At 48.9% G+C, this 16362-nt stretch overlaps 1 protein-coding gene across 1 annotated transcript; it reads left to right on the top strand.

Moving 5' to 3' along the window:
- The first annotated feature begins 1207 nt into the window (after nucleotides 1-1207).
- RGCC (regulator of cell cycle) lies at nucleotides 1208-14925 on the top strand. Its single transcript, XM_045978323.1, has 5 exons — nucleotides 1208-1468; nucleotides 1974-2159; nucleotides 11078-11185; nucleotides 13212-13274; nucleotides 14531-14925. The coding sequence occupies exons 1-5, from the start codon at nucleotides 1420-1422 to the stop codon at nucleotides 14536-14538; spliced, it is 414 nt and encodes a 137-aa protein (XP_045834279.1). The 5' UTR covers nucleotides 1208-1419; the 3' UTR covers nucleotides 14539-14925.
- The last annotated feature ends 1437 nt before the right edge of the window (nucleotides 14926-16362 follow it).

The following is a 16362-nucleotide window of genomic DNA, read 5'->3' as shown; positions in this document are numbered from 1 at the left end:
CTCTGTCACTTGGAGCCTCTTCTTCTTGGGGGATCCATTCTTCACTGTACACGTGGAGGAAGGGAAAGTGTGGTGAAACCCAAAGTGGCTCCCAAACCAGGCAGAACTACCTTTCCATCACTACCTGACTGGCAACCTACTTAATCTCTGGCACCTCAGTTTCCTCACCTGTGAAACTAGCAATAATTCCACTTCTCAGGATTGCTGTATGGGCTGGAAATGGTGCATGACAGAACCTGACTCAGGAGGCTCTTGATAACCGGGGTAAGAGGCCTCTCTTCCCTCCCAGGCCAGTTTTGTGGGTCAGAGACCCTGGCAGCCTTGTCCAATAGAACTTTCTGCGATGGTGGCGGTTGAGCACTTAATATGTGTCTGGTGAGCCTGAAGGACTTGAGGTTTTTATTGTAGTCTATTTTAGTCGCCTTACATTTACATAGCCACCTGTGGCTAATGGCCACCTCCTGGGGCAGTGCAGGGAGAGTCATTCTTGACCATGACTGGTCCCCAGCAAGATGGCTGGGTAGGGTTGCCCATTGGAGCAGACGCTGAAAGGCACCAGGTATGCGCCACATCTAAGCAGTAATTTCTTTCCCTGACAAAAACTCCTCCTGAATAAAGTCAGAGCTGGCGTGAAAGGCCAGGACAAAGTCAGACTCCAGGCTCTCGGATGGGAGCAATTAAGGCTTCTAACCGCTTGCACTCTACGCCTTCTGCCCTTCTGGTCCTCCATCTCTGCACTCGGTTTGCCCACAATCCTTAAGTGCCCTGGGGAAATGGGGTGGGGACGCGGGAGCCTCCCTCAGCGTTTGTGACCCCCGTCTGACCTCCTAGGGCTACTTTATTCTTCGCAGCAAACCCCAGAGGCTCAGCACGTCCATTTCACAGATGAAGAATCTAAGGCTGGAGGAGGTAAGGGGCACGCGGCAGGAAGCGGGGGAGTGCTCCAGCCCAGCCGTAAACTCTTTGGGGCTCCGGTGGCGACAGAGACACTTCAGCGAGTCAGGTTGTCAGGGCGCGCGGGCGAAGTGGCGAGTAAATATTTGGGTCTGTAACTCGGGCTCCGGCAACTCGCCGTCACTGCGGTTCCTCGGTGGGCGCGTGGCGAGGGCGGTGCCTGGGGGACAGGGGCGTCCCCGGCGCGGCTGCTGGGACACACCCGCCGGCCCCGCCCCGGCCCGCCTCCGCCCGCGGCTATAAGACCGCGGGGCAGGAGGGTGGCGGCGGCGGGAGAAAGAGCGGGCGTGTGCGCGGACCCGGGGGAGACGCGGCAGGAGCGCGGCCAGCAGAGCCAGACCCGCGGGGCGCGAGCGCGGACAGAAGCCCGGGTAGCAGCGCAGGCCTCGGCGCGAGCGGTCGCACCGTCTCCGGGCTCAGCATCCCGCAGGACCCTCCGCCGCGCGCGCGGGGCCGAGCCCGTCCATGAAGCCGCCCGCCGCGCAGAGCAGCCCCGCGGCCGCCGCGGCGGCAGGTGAGTGTGGGACCCTTACAGCCCCGGCCCTTCAAAAGAAAGGGCGTCCCGCGGCGTCCGTCTCCATCCTCACCGTGGGCCCTGCTCCTGGCGGGTTCGGCCGTCCTCCGGCGCCGGGCTGGGGGACCCTTGACGGGCGCATCCCCACCCAATCTTCCCACCGCCCCCGGTTCGCGCGCGCCCCCGGGGGAAGCGAGTGGCGGCGAGTCCCCGACCGCGCGTGGGAAGAGTTCCGCTGCGTCGATTAGCTGGGTGACCTTTGGTCGGCACCCCCACGCGACGGAGGCTCAGTTTCCGCGTCTGTGCAATGGGCAGGGTAGTAGCACCGCTTCAGGGGCTGGTTGAGAGTAGCAAAGAGAAGCAACGGGCAGCGCCAGCGTGGCTGTCACTCGGGACGCGCGCCTTGAATGCTGGCTCTCCTCGGGAATGGTGGCGGCCCCCTCTGGGCCCCGGGACGGGACGGCCGCGCCGCGCCAGCACCTGAGCCCGCCCTCCCCGTCCCCAGCCCCGGCCTTGGACTCGGCGGCCGCCGGGGACCTGACGGATGCGCTGTGCGAGTTTGACGCGGTGCTGGCCGACTTCGCGTCCCCCTTCCACGAGCGCCACTTCCACTACGAGGAGCACCTGGAGCGCATGAAGCGGCGGAGCAGCGCCAGCGTGAGCGACAGCAGCGGCTTTAGCGACTCCGAGAGTAAGTGTGGCCGCAATCGGGAAAGAGCGGGAGCCCGGGGAAGTCACTGTAAGGAGCGCTGGGGGGCTCGGGTCTCAGTTTGCAGATCTGTAAACCGAGGGATGGCGCCCAGCGGAGTGAGCCCACGGCACGGCGCGATCCTAGGACGCCCGCAGCGGGGGCAAGGCCCTGGGGGCTGTCACTCGGAGGCTCTCGGGCCAGCTGGGCTACCTGCCTCCTGCAGGTGTCCGGAGACCTGAGGGTTTTAATAAAGCAGCTTGTCCTTTCTAGCCAGACGGGACTCTTGGGACCCCAGCCAGGCTTTCTTTCAGCTACCTCTCTCCTCCCTTTCCCTGCCTTTCTCTCTCCCTGCAGTCATTTTTTTCAGAGTGTCTGGGTCAAGAGCCACAGGAATGGGGGTGGAGGAAGATAGGGCAGGGCACAATACTGAAAAAATTTGTGACACCAGGAAAGATTTCATAAGCTGCTGTTCTTGGGATTTTTGAAATAACTTCTTGCGTTTTCTTCTGGCTCTGAGCTCCCAGACTTGCTGCTGCACTGCCTGCAGTTTTGAAAGACTCTCTGGCGCTACAGAGTTCAAGTGTCCCTTTTCCTTCAGGCCGGTCCACCGCGGGGACTGCGGGCTTGCACACCTCCCCCCACCCACTCAGGCTGAAGAGGGAGCCAGAGCAGATGGGCATAGAGGTGCCTCCTGGCAACTTTTCTCATAAGCGAGACTACCCCTGGGTCTCTTTGTCTTAAACAACCTTGCAAGGAGTGAGACAACTTTTTTCCGAGGACCAAGTGGTCTGTAAGGATTATAGATACCTGTTTCGGTCTCAAACAGGAAATTTGGTGGAACCCTGGTGGCTCAACTGGTTAAGGGTCTGCCTTCCGCTCAGGTCATGCATGATCTCAAGGTCCTGGAATGGAGCCCTGTGATGGCTTCTCCGTCTCCCTCTGTCTGCTGCTCCCCCACTGCTTGTGCTCTTTCTCTCTCTGTCAAATAAATAAAATCTTAAAAAAAAAAAAAAACCAGCAGCAGCAAATTTGGTGACTTTTCAATATTATGTGATTGTTAGTTTTCAAATTCTGGATGACTTATTATTTCTCAAAGTGAACTTTTCTGAATAATTCTTGAGACTTCATTCCCTAGACGGGTACCAGCATGAATGTCACTCCCTTTGCTGCCCTGGACTCTGGAAGTGAAAGCACGACACAGTGACCTTTCCTTGTGATTCTCTTCTTTTGAAATCTGAAGCTCTTCCTTTTTCCAGGGCAAAGACACAGTCCCAGACCTCAACATGAGCTGTCTTCCCGAAAAGCAATAAAGGCACTCATCACCCTGTCCAGAGTTTGAGTCAGAAACCTGAGGTCCCTCTTGACTTTCCTTGGCAGCCCTGCCCAAGGGTTAGATTTAATTGCAGCTTTTGAGGTGAACAGGAATGGAATAGTGTGCTGGTAATTTTCTGTTTTGTATTTCTGGACTTGATGGGTAATGACGGGATCTCTTATTTTTGAATTTCAAAGGGAAATCTAAAAACTTTTGAAATTCTTCTCAATACCTGGGGCCAAACTTAAATATGTCTCCTGGGGCATGGAGCGAGTTACTCATCAAGTACCAATTCTCTCCGCCACAGGAAAGAAAGCTGGGACAGTCTGTCCAGTGCTGTGCTCTTGCAAAGAACAACTCCTTTCTAAACCACAGCCGAGTTTGGCTGGAATATGGTCTGAGCTGGCCCATCAGGGGTGATTGCAACTCCCTGGGAGTAGGATTTCAGAGTTGAGATCGGTTTTCAGGGGCCTCAAAGACAAGACACTCAGAAACACATTCTTAACAATCTGGGGGGAGACATTTGGAGTAGCCTATAGTTTCTTGGAGGCAGGGGCAGGCCCGCACGTGCACATGGGTACACACGCGTGCACGTGTGTGTATTTTGTTTTCTGTTTTTGTTGTTAACTGTTTTGCTGACTCTTAGGTGGCTAGAGGCGTAGTGGGGACGGTCTAAAGAAGACTCCGATGACACTTGTCTTCCATAATAAATGTGTAGTTTGTCCCCCGTAAGACTGGTTAGAAATAGTGTTGGCAGAAGCAGTGTGTATCCAAATAATTTCTTGAGGAAGTATAATGTTTGTCTCTTAACTACCACCAAGAACTGAGCACAGACATTTACTTATTCGATGTGTTTACCTGTTCATTGCTTTTCTGAGGGGGAGAATGAGAGAGGTAGATCCTACTGAGATTTAGGCCACCAAAAGGAGGGCCTACCAGGATAATGATCTCTTATAAGAGCAGCTCACTTTTACGAAGCCCTTACTAGGATTATTATTATTATTTATTAGCTCTTACCAGTAGTGGTCCCTTTGCTGTGCTTTACATGTGTTATCTCATAGGATCTCTACCACAGTCCTGTAAGATAGGCACCATTATCTCCATTTTTCTGGTGAGAGAGGGCCCTCTCTAAGACTTTGCTCTTGTCACCATGGATAGTTAGCTGGAATGGGAACCAGGTCCTACTGGACCTGGGTCACGTGTCTCTTTATCAATAATGGTTGTGTCTGAAGGTGTCTCTTCAAGGTAGTGGTCATCTGGCTGGGTCAATGGGGCCCAGGCTGAGTTCTGTCGGGGCCCTGGGCAATAGGTGAGCCTCAGTTTCTCTAGCTGTGAAATTAAAAGATGCTATTTAGTAGTGCTAGTAGAAACATCCATGGGCTCACGATTTAGGAGAAAAAATTTGCTCTGTTTCATGCTTTCAGGAAAACGTTAAAACGCATACACCAGGTTCTGTTACATAGATCAGATACATTTGTACCAGTGTCTGAAATGGAAATGTTACATAAGAGCTATCAGCCAGTGGTCCTTGATTCTCACTCTGGCTCACCTAGGGCTCTATTACTCAAGAAAGGTAGCCACCTTACACAGCAGCTCAAAGCAGCAATTCTGTTTTTTGAAGAACCCTTCCTTGGGGACACCTGGGTGGTTTAGTTCGTTAAGCATCAGCCTGATTTTAGCTCAGGTCATGATCTCAGGCTCATGAGATTGAGATCCGTGTGTGGGCGCCATGCAGAACCTGCTTAAGATTCTCGTTCTCCTCCGTCTCCCTCTGCCCCTACCCAAAAAAAAGAAAAGGAGAAAAAAAAGAAAAGAACCCTTCCTTTTCTTACTAAAATAAAAAAAGGGTTGCTTGCATCCAAAGAAGAAACAGACTATTCCTTCCATCCAAAGAAGCAAATTACTTAGATAGAAGAATGTATGTTTAATAAGTACTCCCTGTTCCCACTTACAGGGCTTGCTTTAGAGACCTGAAGAGGACCAAAATGAAAATTGCAAGATCACGCCCCATTAGGATGGCATTCAAATGGGGGTTGATAAAAACAGGCTGGTTCCTTTCCCCTAGACTTGGGTCCGGTAGACACTTTGGGGGGAGCTGTCTTAACGTCAGCAGTAAAAGGGCGGTGTAATTAGGAGCTTGGGCAATGTTGTTCAAACTTGATCCTTAGAGGTGCCCCAGAGGCTGTAAATTTCTTGGGTTTGAACTTATTTTTAAAAATATACTGCTTTTTAGTATTTAAAAAAAATATAATATTTATTTCTGTGCCAGAGAAACAGCGAGAGCAGGAAGAGGAGCGGGGGGAGTGGGAGTGGGAGAGGGAGAAGCAGGCTTCCTGGCGAGCAGGGAGCCCAAGCAGGGAGCCTGCCGCCTGCCACTGCCTGCCGTGGGGGTGGGGCTTGATCCCAGGACCCTGGGAGAGGGCAGACTCCTAACGACTGAGCCACGCAGGCGCTCCTGTTTTTCAATATTTTCAAAACTGTAAATATACACCATGATTCCTCAAATATGCTTAAAGAAATTTTCACTCAGGATTACCACGTTTTAACCAATGTCTTAATTTATATTTTCATTGAATGATTTTATATGAAGTTTATATTAATTTGAACTTTAGAAGGTGGTAGGAACTTCTGTCTTTGCTGTGTTGGGGTTTCACACACCTTTTTTCCTTTGGAGGCAGGGGGAAAGTATTTTGCTACTTAACAGAAAGGATCCAAAGGCTCCTGTGTATGCAAGGGGTATTGTGATATTGTAGAACTGTCTTAGGGAATGAGGAACTGGCTCCTTTAGCATGTGCAAGACCAGAGCATTTGTATATCTTTGCCTAGACTCTTTCAGCATGTGCACCTGCTAGACGCTGGGTGCCAGCTTGATAGCGTATTGGCAGATCCAGGATAGGAGCTCCAGAGGCCAGAATATGAACTTGTTGAAGCCAGGAGAGAATGGAAGCTTGGAAGCCCTCAGGTGGCCCTAGCATGCTGGTAGGGGTTCCAGGTGGGGGAACGGGGCTCACTCTGGCAGAGACCTGGAGGGGTGTCGAGAGGGAAGCTGGGGCTATATATAGTGTTGAAGGGAGATTCACCCCCCACCGCTGACCATTCCCGGTGGCAAAAGGGAAACAGGCCCAAGCCTTTCTTTTTCCCAGTTAATTACTGTAGTTTGCTTGTCTTCAACGTGTGGGATTGTTCTATATTTACAGGAGCTCTGGGCAAGGTTTACCGTCTGTGGCTTTCCTTCCCTCTGGAGTAGCACATATAGGCGCTAACCCTAAATTACCTTTCTGCCCTGCCCCCATGCTCCAAAAGCTCAACTACATTTTAAACAAGCTTCTGCTTTGATAGCCGAGTTTCTCAAGCTCTGTTCGTAAGCACTAAAGCGGGCTGTTTGTATATCGTATATGCTGACTTTTCTTCAGCTGGGGTCTTGAAAAACTTGGTCCCTGAGCATGAGGTGCCTGGCTTCAGCTCGCCAAAGTTGCCTTGCCAAGGTCATTTCTAGTGGGACTTGGAGATGCTTGTGAGATGGGGCTGTAGAGCTGATTGAAGTCGATTCTGTGGAGCCTTGAAATACCTAGTCTTATCACCTACCAACGTTCCCCAAACCATCACTGTGTGTGCCTCTCAGACCCCTGTTAATGCAGCATCTGAGACTGAGGCGGTTGGTCACACGTTAATACGCTGTCAGTGAGCAACAGTTGGTAGCATTTTATCAGACTGGCTGTTTTGCAAGGGATGGAGTTCCAGAGGAATGAAATGATCAGGAAGTCAGGTTTTCCTTGCCTTTTCATCGACCACAATGCCTTCCATGAGATCTTCTTCGTGGAGGGTGCTTCATAAAATCTGTGGAGTGAAATTTTATTGGATAAAAGAAAGCAAGATGTAGAGGTTGGGCTCCTTCTGTGTTGATGGTTTGTTTTACGTAGATTTATCCTCGGGTGCCTCCGAAGATAAGCTTCTCTTAAGAATTGTGTTACTCTTGGGATGCTTGGGTGACTCAGTTGTTCAGCATCTCCCATGGGCTCAGGTCATGATCCCAGGGTCCTGGGATACAGCCCCGCATCAGGTTCCCTGCTCAGCGGGAAGCCTGCTTTTCCTACTCTCTCTCCCCCTGCTTGTGTTCCCTCTCTCACTGTGTCTCTCTGTCAAATAAATAAAATCTTTTAAAAAAGAAGAAGAATTTTGTTACTCTCTGAAGAGGAGGAGGAAGCCAGGCCGTAGTCTTGGTGGTTACTGTTCTCTGTGGTGACCTCTCCTCTCCTGAACATGTCATCCTCCATTTTGCCAGGAACTTTAGAATAAAATCACGAACACCATAGGAATCATACCTGGAATGCCTAGTTATCATTCCCCTTTTGCTGAAGAAGAAACGGAAACTCAGATGTGAAGTGATTTGCACGGGGTCACACAGCTGTCATGGCCTCCCATCCCAGCTGTCTCTACCGTGGCAGCTTCTGCTGGGCTCCTTAGCAGATTTGGGCTTCTTGAAGTTGCTGTTTTCGTGAATGACGTGCATACAGTATTACCACAGGGTGGAACTAAACTGTGGGCAGGTTTGGCTCAAGGAAGCTGGGGGGTCATTTCCTGTTGATGGTTGAATATTTTGGAGTCTGGAGTCACGTCTGGCTCAGATTGTGCCCTGAAACTCATGGAAAGAGAGAGGAATCAAGGTGTGGCAATGTGCCGGTGTGTGAGCCTGTGTGTGTGTGTGTGTGTGTGTGTGTGTGTGTGTGGTTGGGAGGTGTAAGGGGAGAGGGGAAGTGGGGAAGTGATCACATGCTGTGTGGACATGCCTGTGTGTGTGTCTGTGTGTGTTTATATATAGATATTGGAACCTAGTATTTTTTTCTCTCCCTCCCTCATTGGGGGAATAGCTTGAGTTCATTAACAGTAAGAGGAATTTCTAATTATTTTAAGTTTGGTTTGCAACCGAGTTTATTTGGCAAGTAACAGCCACTTTGTCTATATATTTTCTAAGTTTGAGGAAAATATTTGGCTCAAAAAGGCATTTTCACATCGGACTTTAAAAGGCCAAGAGGTCCACTGTGGCCAGGTCCTTGTACTATGACTCATTCTCTACAGAGTCTCAAAATCACCTGAGTGACCCAGAATTTTCCCTGAATCCTCACTGGATTCTTTTTTTCCCTCTCATTTTGCAATGACCTTTTCTGTGTTGAGATCGTTTCTTCCCCAAAAACTCAATGACACGGGTCTACTTGCTGTGAGGAAAAACAAATTGTGTGTGTGTGTGTCTCCCCCTCCCTCACTCCCATTTCCCCCCAAGAATGAGTATATGTGGCTGGAAAATTGTTGAGTTGGGGCAGAAGAGAGGTGAAGTCCAAAGTCAGGGCAAGGGTGGGTGGTTGCAGGGTGGGGTGGAGTGAGGCGTGGTGAAATTGGCTCTCAAAAGACCAGCTGCTGCTGGGAGATAGAGACCAGAGGTGTGGCCACTGAAGTCTGGGCCCCAAGTCTCTGGGCTGGGCGTCTGGGCCAGGGATGCGGGCGATGCTGATGCTCTCTGTGTCCCTCAGAACCACAGATTACGTGCCAGATGCCTCATATTCCTTCCTTCTGGCTCCGGGGTCTGGGCATGAGTCTGGGCTCCCCGGGGCCCTCTGTGGTTTTCCTGACCCAATGTCTTAACGTCATCTTTTCCCTACAAGTTTCTCAGGTTCTGCTTGTGGTGGTTCTCCTCCCTGTTGCGGGGCGTCACACAGTAATGCTCCGCTGTCGGTCTGCAGCAGACGTGACCACTTTCTTGTATGTAAGGGAAAGCCTTTCCCTTGAGAAAATCCAGACTGCTCTAGAGCTGGGCTCAGCTGACTAAGGCAGAAAGGCCTCCCCAGTTGAGTTCCATGGAGTGCAAGTGTCCTGAGAAATTTTAAGGCACTGCCATGAAAAATGTGGCCTGTAGTTCAATTTGAGAAGTAAGGATAAGCTGGTTTGTCATGAGACTTCTTAGGGACGTTAAAGTGGGAAGACACAGTAGGAATCTCCAGGGGTGCTCATTGTTTCTCAGACTTAGTTGATTGCACGGTTCTTCTTTCCAAAGGACCACTGTTCTGAAGAATATATTTTTGGGGAAATAGTAAGTGTGAGATTTTGGTATTTTGGATCTCAGTAGGTGTTCCTCATCAAAGCCCTGAAAAGTGACTGTGGTCCTTTTAGGTAATGTGGGCTGGACCTCTGAAGGGAGAAAAATCGGGAAGGTTGGGCATATTCGGAAGAGTGGACAAGATGAGTATGTAGGTCAGGAAGACAGATGGTGCTGGGACCCCCGGGTCAGAGGAGCCTGGGGAGAAAGGGAGCCGGGTGTATGCCTTCTCTCACCTGAAGAGCCTTTCCGGGGCTCATCTCTGCTACAACCATGGCTGGCTCTGTGTTTGGTTTTAACCAGGAAGGTTGTTACTTTGTGACCTCAGAGGCCACATCCTGCTTCCGTTGGCTGCTCTGCCTTCGAGCCCTTCGAGTGGGTGCCGCTCAGCCACCAGCTCCCTTCTCGTGTCACAGCCATGCGGCTGGGCTGGCCGTGCGTTTGTTTCCCCCTTCTTGGCAGGGCTTAGAGAAGCAGACTCTCAGAACTTAAGAGCTGGAAGGGACTGGAAGGGTTAGGAAGCCTTCCCATTTTCTTAGTGGCTAAGCTGAGACTCAGAGATACTGTCTTGCTCAAGGGCACCTGAGTCCCGAAGTAGCTGATCAGGTTCCCTTGACTCCCAGCACAACCCTGCTTCTGGGACCTTGCCTTGCTCTTGCTCTGGTCTTTGGGGGACTGACAACAGAGGGAGCCACAAAATCACTCGAAGTGTCTATAATTGACAATCTCTAGATCTATTTATCTCTGACTCTCTAGCTTATCTCAGAGTGTAGGTTCTCAGGAGAACCACAGCAGAGACTCTCTTGAACAGGCAGGGAGGATGATGATGATGATTATTATTTTTAAAACATTTCTTCAAAAGATGTATTTTTTTATTTGGGGGGGGGAAGGGGAGAGAGGCAGAAGAAGAGGGAGAGAGACTCTCAAGCAGGTTCCTCACTGAGCATGGAGCCAGCACAGGGGCTGGATCTCACAGTCATGAGATGGTGACCTGAGCCGAAATCAAGAATCAGACTCTTAACCGACTGAGCCACCCGGGCACTCCCAGGAGGGAGGATTATTAGCTAATGGGAGCCAAACTTGTGTTTGTATTGTAGGAAATTCAGAGGGCAGAAGGAACCTTTTTTAGGAAAGATGATCCATTAGGTCTAAAATCCCAACCCTGCCGCCCCCCCCCCCCACCCGCCATCAGCCAAGCATTGGCTGGATTGTCAGACACCTGGGCAGTGGGCTCCTATGTGTTGCAAAGGAGGCTGGTCTGGTCATGATAATCCTATCCCACTCTCCATTCTTCAGGGAGGCAAGGCCCTTGGTGTGCACGACACATTCACACACATTCACACACACACACACAGTCACACTCCCCTGTCTCAAATCATTTTGGGGGCATAAATATGAAATCTGGAAATCAGCTTGTTTTCTTTACAACTTCACTCTTTTTAGAGAGGAGCTCTTGGTTACCAATAGACTGTGGCCTGAAAACCACCTTGAATTGAGTTATGTTTTCTTTCCTGAAAGGTGCAGATTCGCTCTATAGGAACAGCTTCAGCTTCAGTGATGAAAAATTGAATTCTCCAACGGACTCCGCTCCGGCTCTGCTCTCTCCGGCTGGCAATCCTCGGAAAGGTAAGCTGGTTAACTGCCGTGTGAGTGTTTGTTTTAGCTTCCTTACTGCCTTCCCCTCCTTCAGTCTTCTCCTCTCCTCCCCCTTAGCCCTGATCAATCTTCCCCAAATGTGTGAAACAAATAGAACCAACATCCTCCTAGGGGACGGTGTGAAGGGCAGTTCGTTCTTTCTCAGGATTCTGATCAGTGTGAAAATGTATCAGATAAATGGAGGAAACCAAATTCGCAGGGAGAGAGAAAACCTGTATTCTCCAGACTCTGCTTTCTCTCTCATGTGGTGTGACCAAGACTGCCAAATGACAGAGCTCTCTCCCCGACTGGTTGGTTCTAGAATTGAAAACTTAGCAGCAGTTGGGGTTTGCAGAAAGTGGATTTCTTTCCATTGGCATTAACTAGTTGACCAACGCTTTCAGATTACTAATTTAACAAGTCAGTGGGGTCAACCTCACGAGACAAGCGATGATCTGACATGATTTTAAATAGCAGGCCCCAGCCGGACTCTCCTGTGATATTAATAGACCTAAAAAAGTTTTTAAAGATGCATGAGCAGTTTCTTATTTTTTGGCACTTGTCAAGTGTCTCCAACTAGAGAGCTGAATGTTCTGTTATATTGGACAAGTGCCCTTTTGAAAACAAAAGGAGTTTTTTTCCTCAAGAAACATTATACTTGCTGAAAATAGTTGCAGAATGCAATAAAAATGGAGCAGAGTTAAAAAAAGAAATATGAAGATCCTATTAATGTTCTCACTCTTGGCACTAAGGAGAAATTTCCCTCTTTTTCAAAAGAGTGATTTTTAAATTCTCCTCTCAACGGAGCAGTGTTAGCAGTGTTAGCATCAGCCCCCAGGGACTCTGCGATTGTCCCTGCGAGCTCCCTGAGCTCCCTGAGCTGTCCTGCGAGCTCCCTGAGGATAAAACAGAGCTATTGACTTCAGAGTGTCAGAGCAGTCTGGGAAGTGGCTTCAGCCGTGCCCAGATTGCTACCTGATCCTCCAGAGATAGGAATTAAAGAGGGAGAGAAAGCGGATTGACTTTAAAAGCTAAGAACAACGAGCTGTTTGTAGCCAGCAAGGGTTAATTAATAAAGTTCTCCAGGAATGCATTTTGGGGAAGGCATGAATAATGCGCTCAACAGGAAAGCCTATATATCTCAGGATCCAGAGGGAACCAAAGCAAGATAAGAACCTGTTGCCTTGTGGGGCCACCTGGATGGGACCAAGCTGTCCCGGACCCAGAAGCCTCCCGGGGCCTTCCCCGTACCATTTGGACAAAGCTCGGTGGCTTTCCGTTCCGTTCCTACTGGAGGGACTCCGAGGGCTGCACCGTGGCCCTGGGGTGGCAGCAGGAACAAGAATGGGGTAGAGGTGAGGCGGAGCGGGAATACTGACTCTGGTGTCTGCTCTGCACAGTGCCATGCTTACCGAGTATTTTTTGACAGATTAATCCTACATAGTCAAAAAATCAAAACTCTTTTTTAGAAAACTATTTTTTTAAAAAGATCTTTAAAATTTTTTTTATTTATTTGAGAGAGAGACAGCGCAAGTGGGTTGGAGGGGCAGAGAGAGAGAGGGAAGACCAGACTCCCACTAAGCAGGGAGCCTGATGTGGGATTCGATACCAGGACCTTGGGATCATGACCTGAGCGGATGGCAGACGCTTAATGGACTGAGCCACCCAGGTGCCCCCAAATCAGAACTTTTTGTCTTCCCCGCAGCCCCTCACTCCCCCTGCCCTTTTAAGGCAGTGAAGGGGGATTCTCCTTCCAGGTTGTTGGGGTGGGGGAGGCGTGAGGGCTGATGAACTGAAAACCACAAGGAGACATTTTGGCGGATCTTCAGAGTCAGCGTCTGAGTTGACTGTAAGTAAACGCGGAGCAGACACCGAGCACTGAGGGTTGGTATAGGACGCTTGAAAATCAGGTCTCTGTAGATGCAGGGAGGTGAAACGGGTCACATAACCCTGGGAACCGAGGGCGCCATGAGCTGTTGTTGATAATGGAAACTGAAGGTCGACTCTTGTTTTTCAGCCAAACTAGGAGACACAAAAGAGCTAGAAGACTTCATTGCTGATCTGGACAGAACATTAGCAAGTGAGTACATGCCTGGTATTTAAAAAAAAAAAAAAAAATCAAACGGAAAACCAACCACCGCTGCTGATAAAGTGCCATAATATTTACCATCTTGCCTGGGGGCAGGAAGTTACATCATCTGGCTTCTTTAGGTTCTGAAACCGAAGAACTCTAGTGGCTCAGAAAGAAGTTCTGAGGATAAGCCTGCGTTCATGTGGATCTTGGCCCTTTCCAAACGCTGAGAACAGGCCACCGGCAAACAATGGCATTTTGTTTGAGAAATGCAGAGTAGGGGTAGAGGAAAACGGGAGCTTTACCACCACGATAGCCTGGCAGGTTTTTCAGGGGAGAAATGAGCCGACTGACTGCAAAAGCAGTGTGCTAACACGCCAGATGTTTCTATCCCACGGGCCAGGGAGGTCCTTCCAGGTTAGATCCAGGAGCTTGGAGATGTCTGACTTCTAGAGGGTTGAGTCCTAAAGGAAAGAATTGGCCCCGAAAGACCCCGTAACCAAAGGCCCACGGCAACTAGTGAAAGACTTGGGCTAAGTACACACATACAACCTAATGGTCCCCCTTTTGTGTGATTGAAAATGTGGGGAACTGAAGATGGCAGACTGTAACTACAAGGGGGCAGAAGATGGAGCCCTCAGAATTAATCTACCCACTAGGTTTTAAAAAGAAAGGATCACAAGAGCCAGAAGGATCAGCTAGAGCTTCTGGGATAAAAATTTGACCAGCTATACTCTTGGCAGGACTTAGGCAGTCATAGAGCAGAAGAATTTTGTCCCAGCCTCTTAATTTTTCAATGGAAGTGTTGATTTTCCCTAAGAAATATTTTTGCTGTACTCTGCTAAACGGCCAGGTCAAACCTGAAAAATTAGATCCAAAGCTTGTTAATTAAAAATGACTCTGTTTCTGACACTGAGACCTAACTGTGGGTTGGAAAGTCCTGGTGTTTTTCCTATTCTTTGGAGAATTTTATGGCTCATTCTCTTCCATGCCGTACCATCCATCCCACATCAGAAGACTAAGACCTGTTTTGACAGAGATTATGGTAATTACAGCACAGTTCGGGTGAGACCCAGGTAACAAGCCCGCCTCCTTCATGGAAACTGCAGCCGGCTGCCCAGTTGTACCAGTTAAACCCACATACATCAAGTGGGAAGCCCGCCATGACATGTGGTGCCTTTATGCCTGTCTGTGGTGGTGTGATCCTGTTAAGCATAGGTCAGAAACCTTTGTGAGTGGATGACTTATTTCTTCCCTCTTTACAGGCATGTGAAACCAGGAGAAGTTCTGGGTCCTTCCATCATAAGGAGAAGCTTTGGAAAGCTCCAAGGACCTGGTAATTTGCCAGAATTTGCCGCCAGAGCAGAGATGAGCGCTCTCCTACCCCCCAGGGCCGTGCTCCGGCTTGTCCTAATACCAGCCTTTAAGATCATCTCTGGACAATTTAGACAGTGACACTGACTTGGTTTACCAGCTTGCAGCGTATTAGAACGGATGATCACGCTAATATTCTCTTTTTTCTCGGAACTTAGCTTTCCCGTAATTTAAAATGCTTTTATGAATATATTTGTAATTAATTATATATAGTTGGAAATAGTAATATGCTTTTCCCAGTATAATATATTTTTGTATGCAAATAAAATTTGAACTAGAGTCTGTATTTTTGTAAACTTTTTTTTTCTTTGTTTCTTTCAATATCTTCCCATTTAAATAATATTCTGGTGGGAATAACACACCTCTTGATGTCAAACAAGGGCCTTGGGTGCTGCCAGGAATAGGCTGGGGAACTTAGGGAATCACTTCGGAGCTCCTTCAATACTCCAGAGGGAAATGGTGGCATATGATTCATGGGAAATTTTAATACGAGGATTGGGGGCTTTTTTATTGAGGTGTAGTTGACATACAATGTTACATCAGTTCCAGGTATCCAACGTAGTGATCTGACGATTCTATGCATTACCGGACGCTCATGGTGATAAGTCTGTCACCGTACGAAGTATTAGGATATTATTGGCTATATTCCCTATGCTATACTTTTCATCTTTGACTGAGGGTGGTGGTTTTAATGGGAGTTGGGTTTTTCCTCCATCTCTGTTCTCCTCATATCTTACCACCTTTTCAGGGGCCATGGACTCTTTCCTTCAATTAAGGGAAACAGTTGTTGCACTCAAAATCCAGGACTGAAATACGAAGGAACATTGGGGCATCTGGAGGACTTGAAAATGATGGTGCTCTTATCATACCTGTGTGCTGAGGAAGATTTGATGGTGTTGGCCTTGATGCTTGTGTTCAGGTGGCTTCTGTGGAGCCAGAGGGTCCTGATGAGAGGTCCTTCACACTCATGGGCTTTGCATGGGGAAGCCAGTGACCACCTCCACTCCCTGCCACCTGCCTTTTGGGGAGGATGGAGAGAGCACAAAATCAGGAAAGATCCTAATTTTTTTTATCTGTGCTTTTCTATCTTTAAAACCCTGAAGTAGGGGTGCCTGAATGGCTCACTTGGTTGGGCAACAAACTCTTGGTTTTGGCTGAAGTCATGATCCTGGGGTTGTGAGATCGAGCCCCGTGTTGGGCTCTTTCTCTGTGGTCTCCTGGAACTGGAATTCCCAAAGTTAGAAGTATAGCGTGTGGCTTTGTGGACTGTTGTGAGGAGAAGTGGTTTGGGGAAAAGAAGTGCATTTCTTTAGGGCATTGTTGGGGTGAGGGTAGTTTGTATTTTATAAACTGTTAGATGCATAATTGGGGACAAGCAGGCTGTGGGCCATATCATAGGTTGGGGTTCTGGGTATGTTAAAAAGAGTGTTTTCAGTATTTCCCAAGATGCATTTTGAGGAGCACATTCCTAACCTGTTTTGAAAAATAGGTATTAAGAGCATAGGTACTTGAAAAATGTATGATCCACTTTGAGATTTCTTATGCACATTAGTACATAAAATACTTAGGGTTCAGTCTAAATTGATGGATCAGAGAACCTAAATACTGTGGCTTAAACAATATGGAATTTTTTTTTCTCACTAACAAGTGAGGAGTACAGGGTTGAGTGCCTCACTGGTCCAAAGTGGCTACTCCTGCTCTTGTCATCACATTTACATTCCAT

Source organism: Meles meles, chromosome 14 (assembly GCF_922984935.1).
Source record: "Meles meles chromosome 14, mMelMel3.1 paternal haplotype, whole genome shotgun sequence".
Lineage (NCBI taxonomy): Eukaryota > Metazoa > Chordata > Mammalia > Carnivora > Mustelidae > Meles > Meles meles.
The sequence above is the reverse complement of the archived record's forward strand: the minus strand, read 5'-3'. Positions and strand labels throughout refer to the sequence as shown.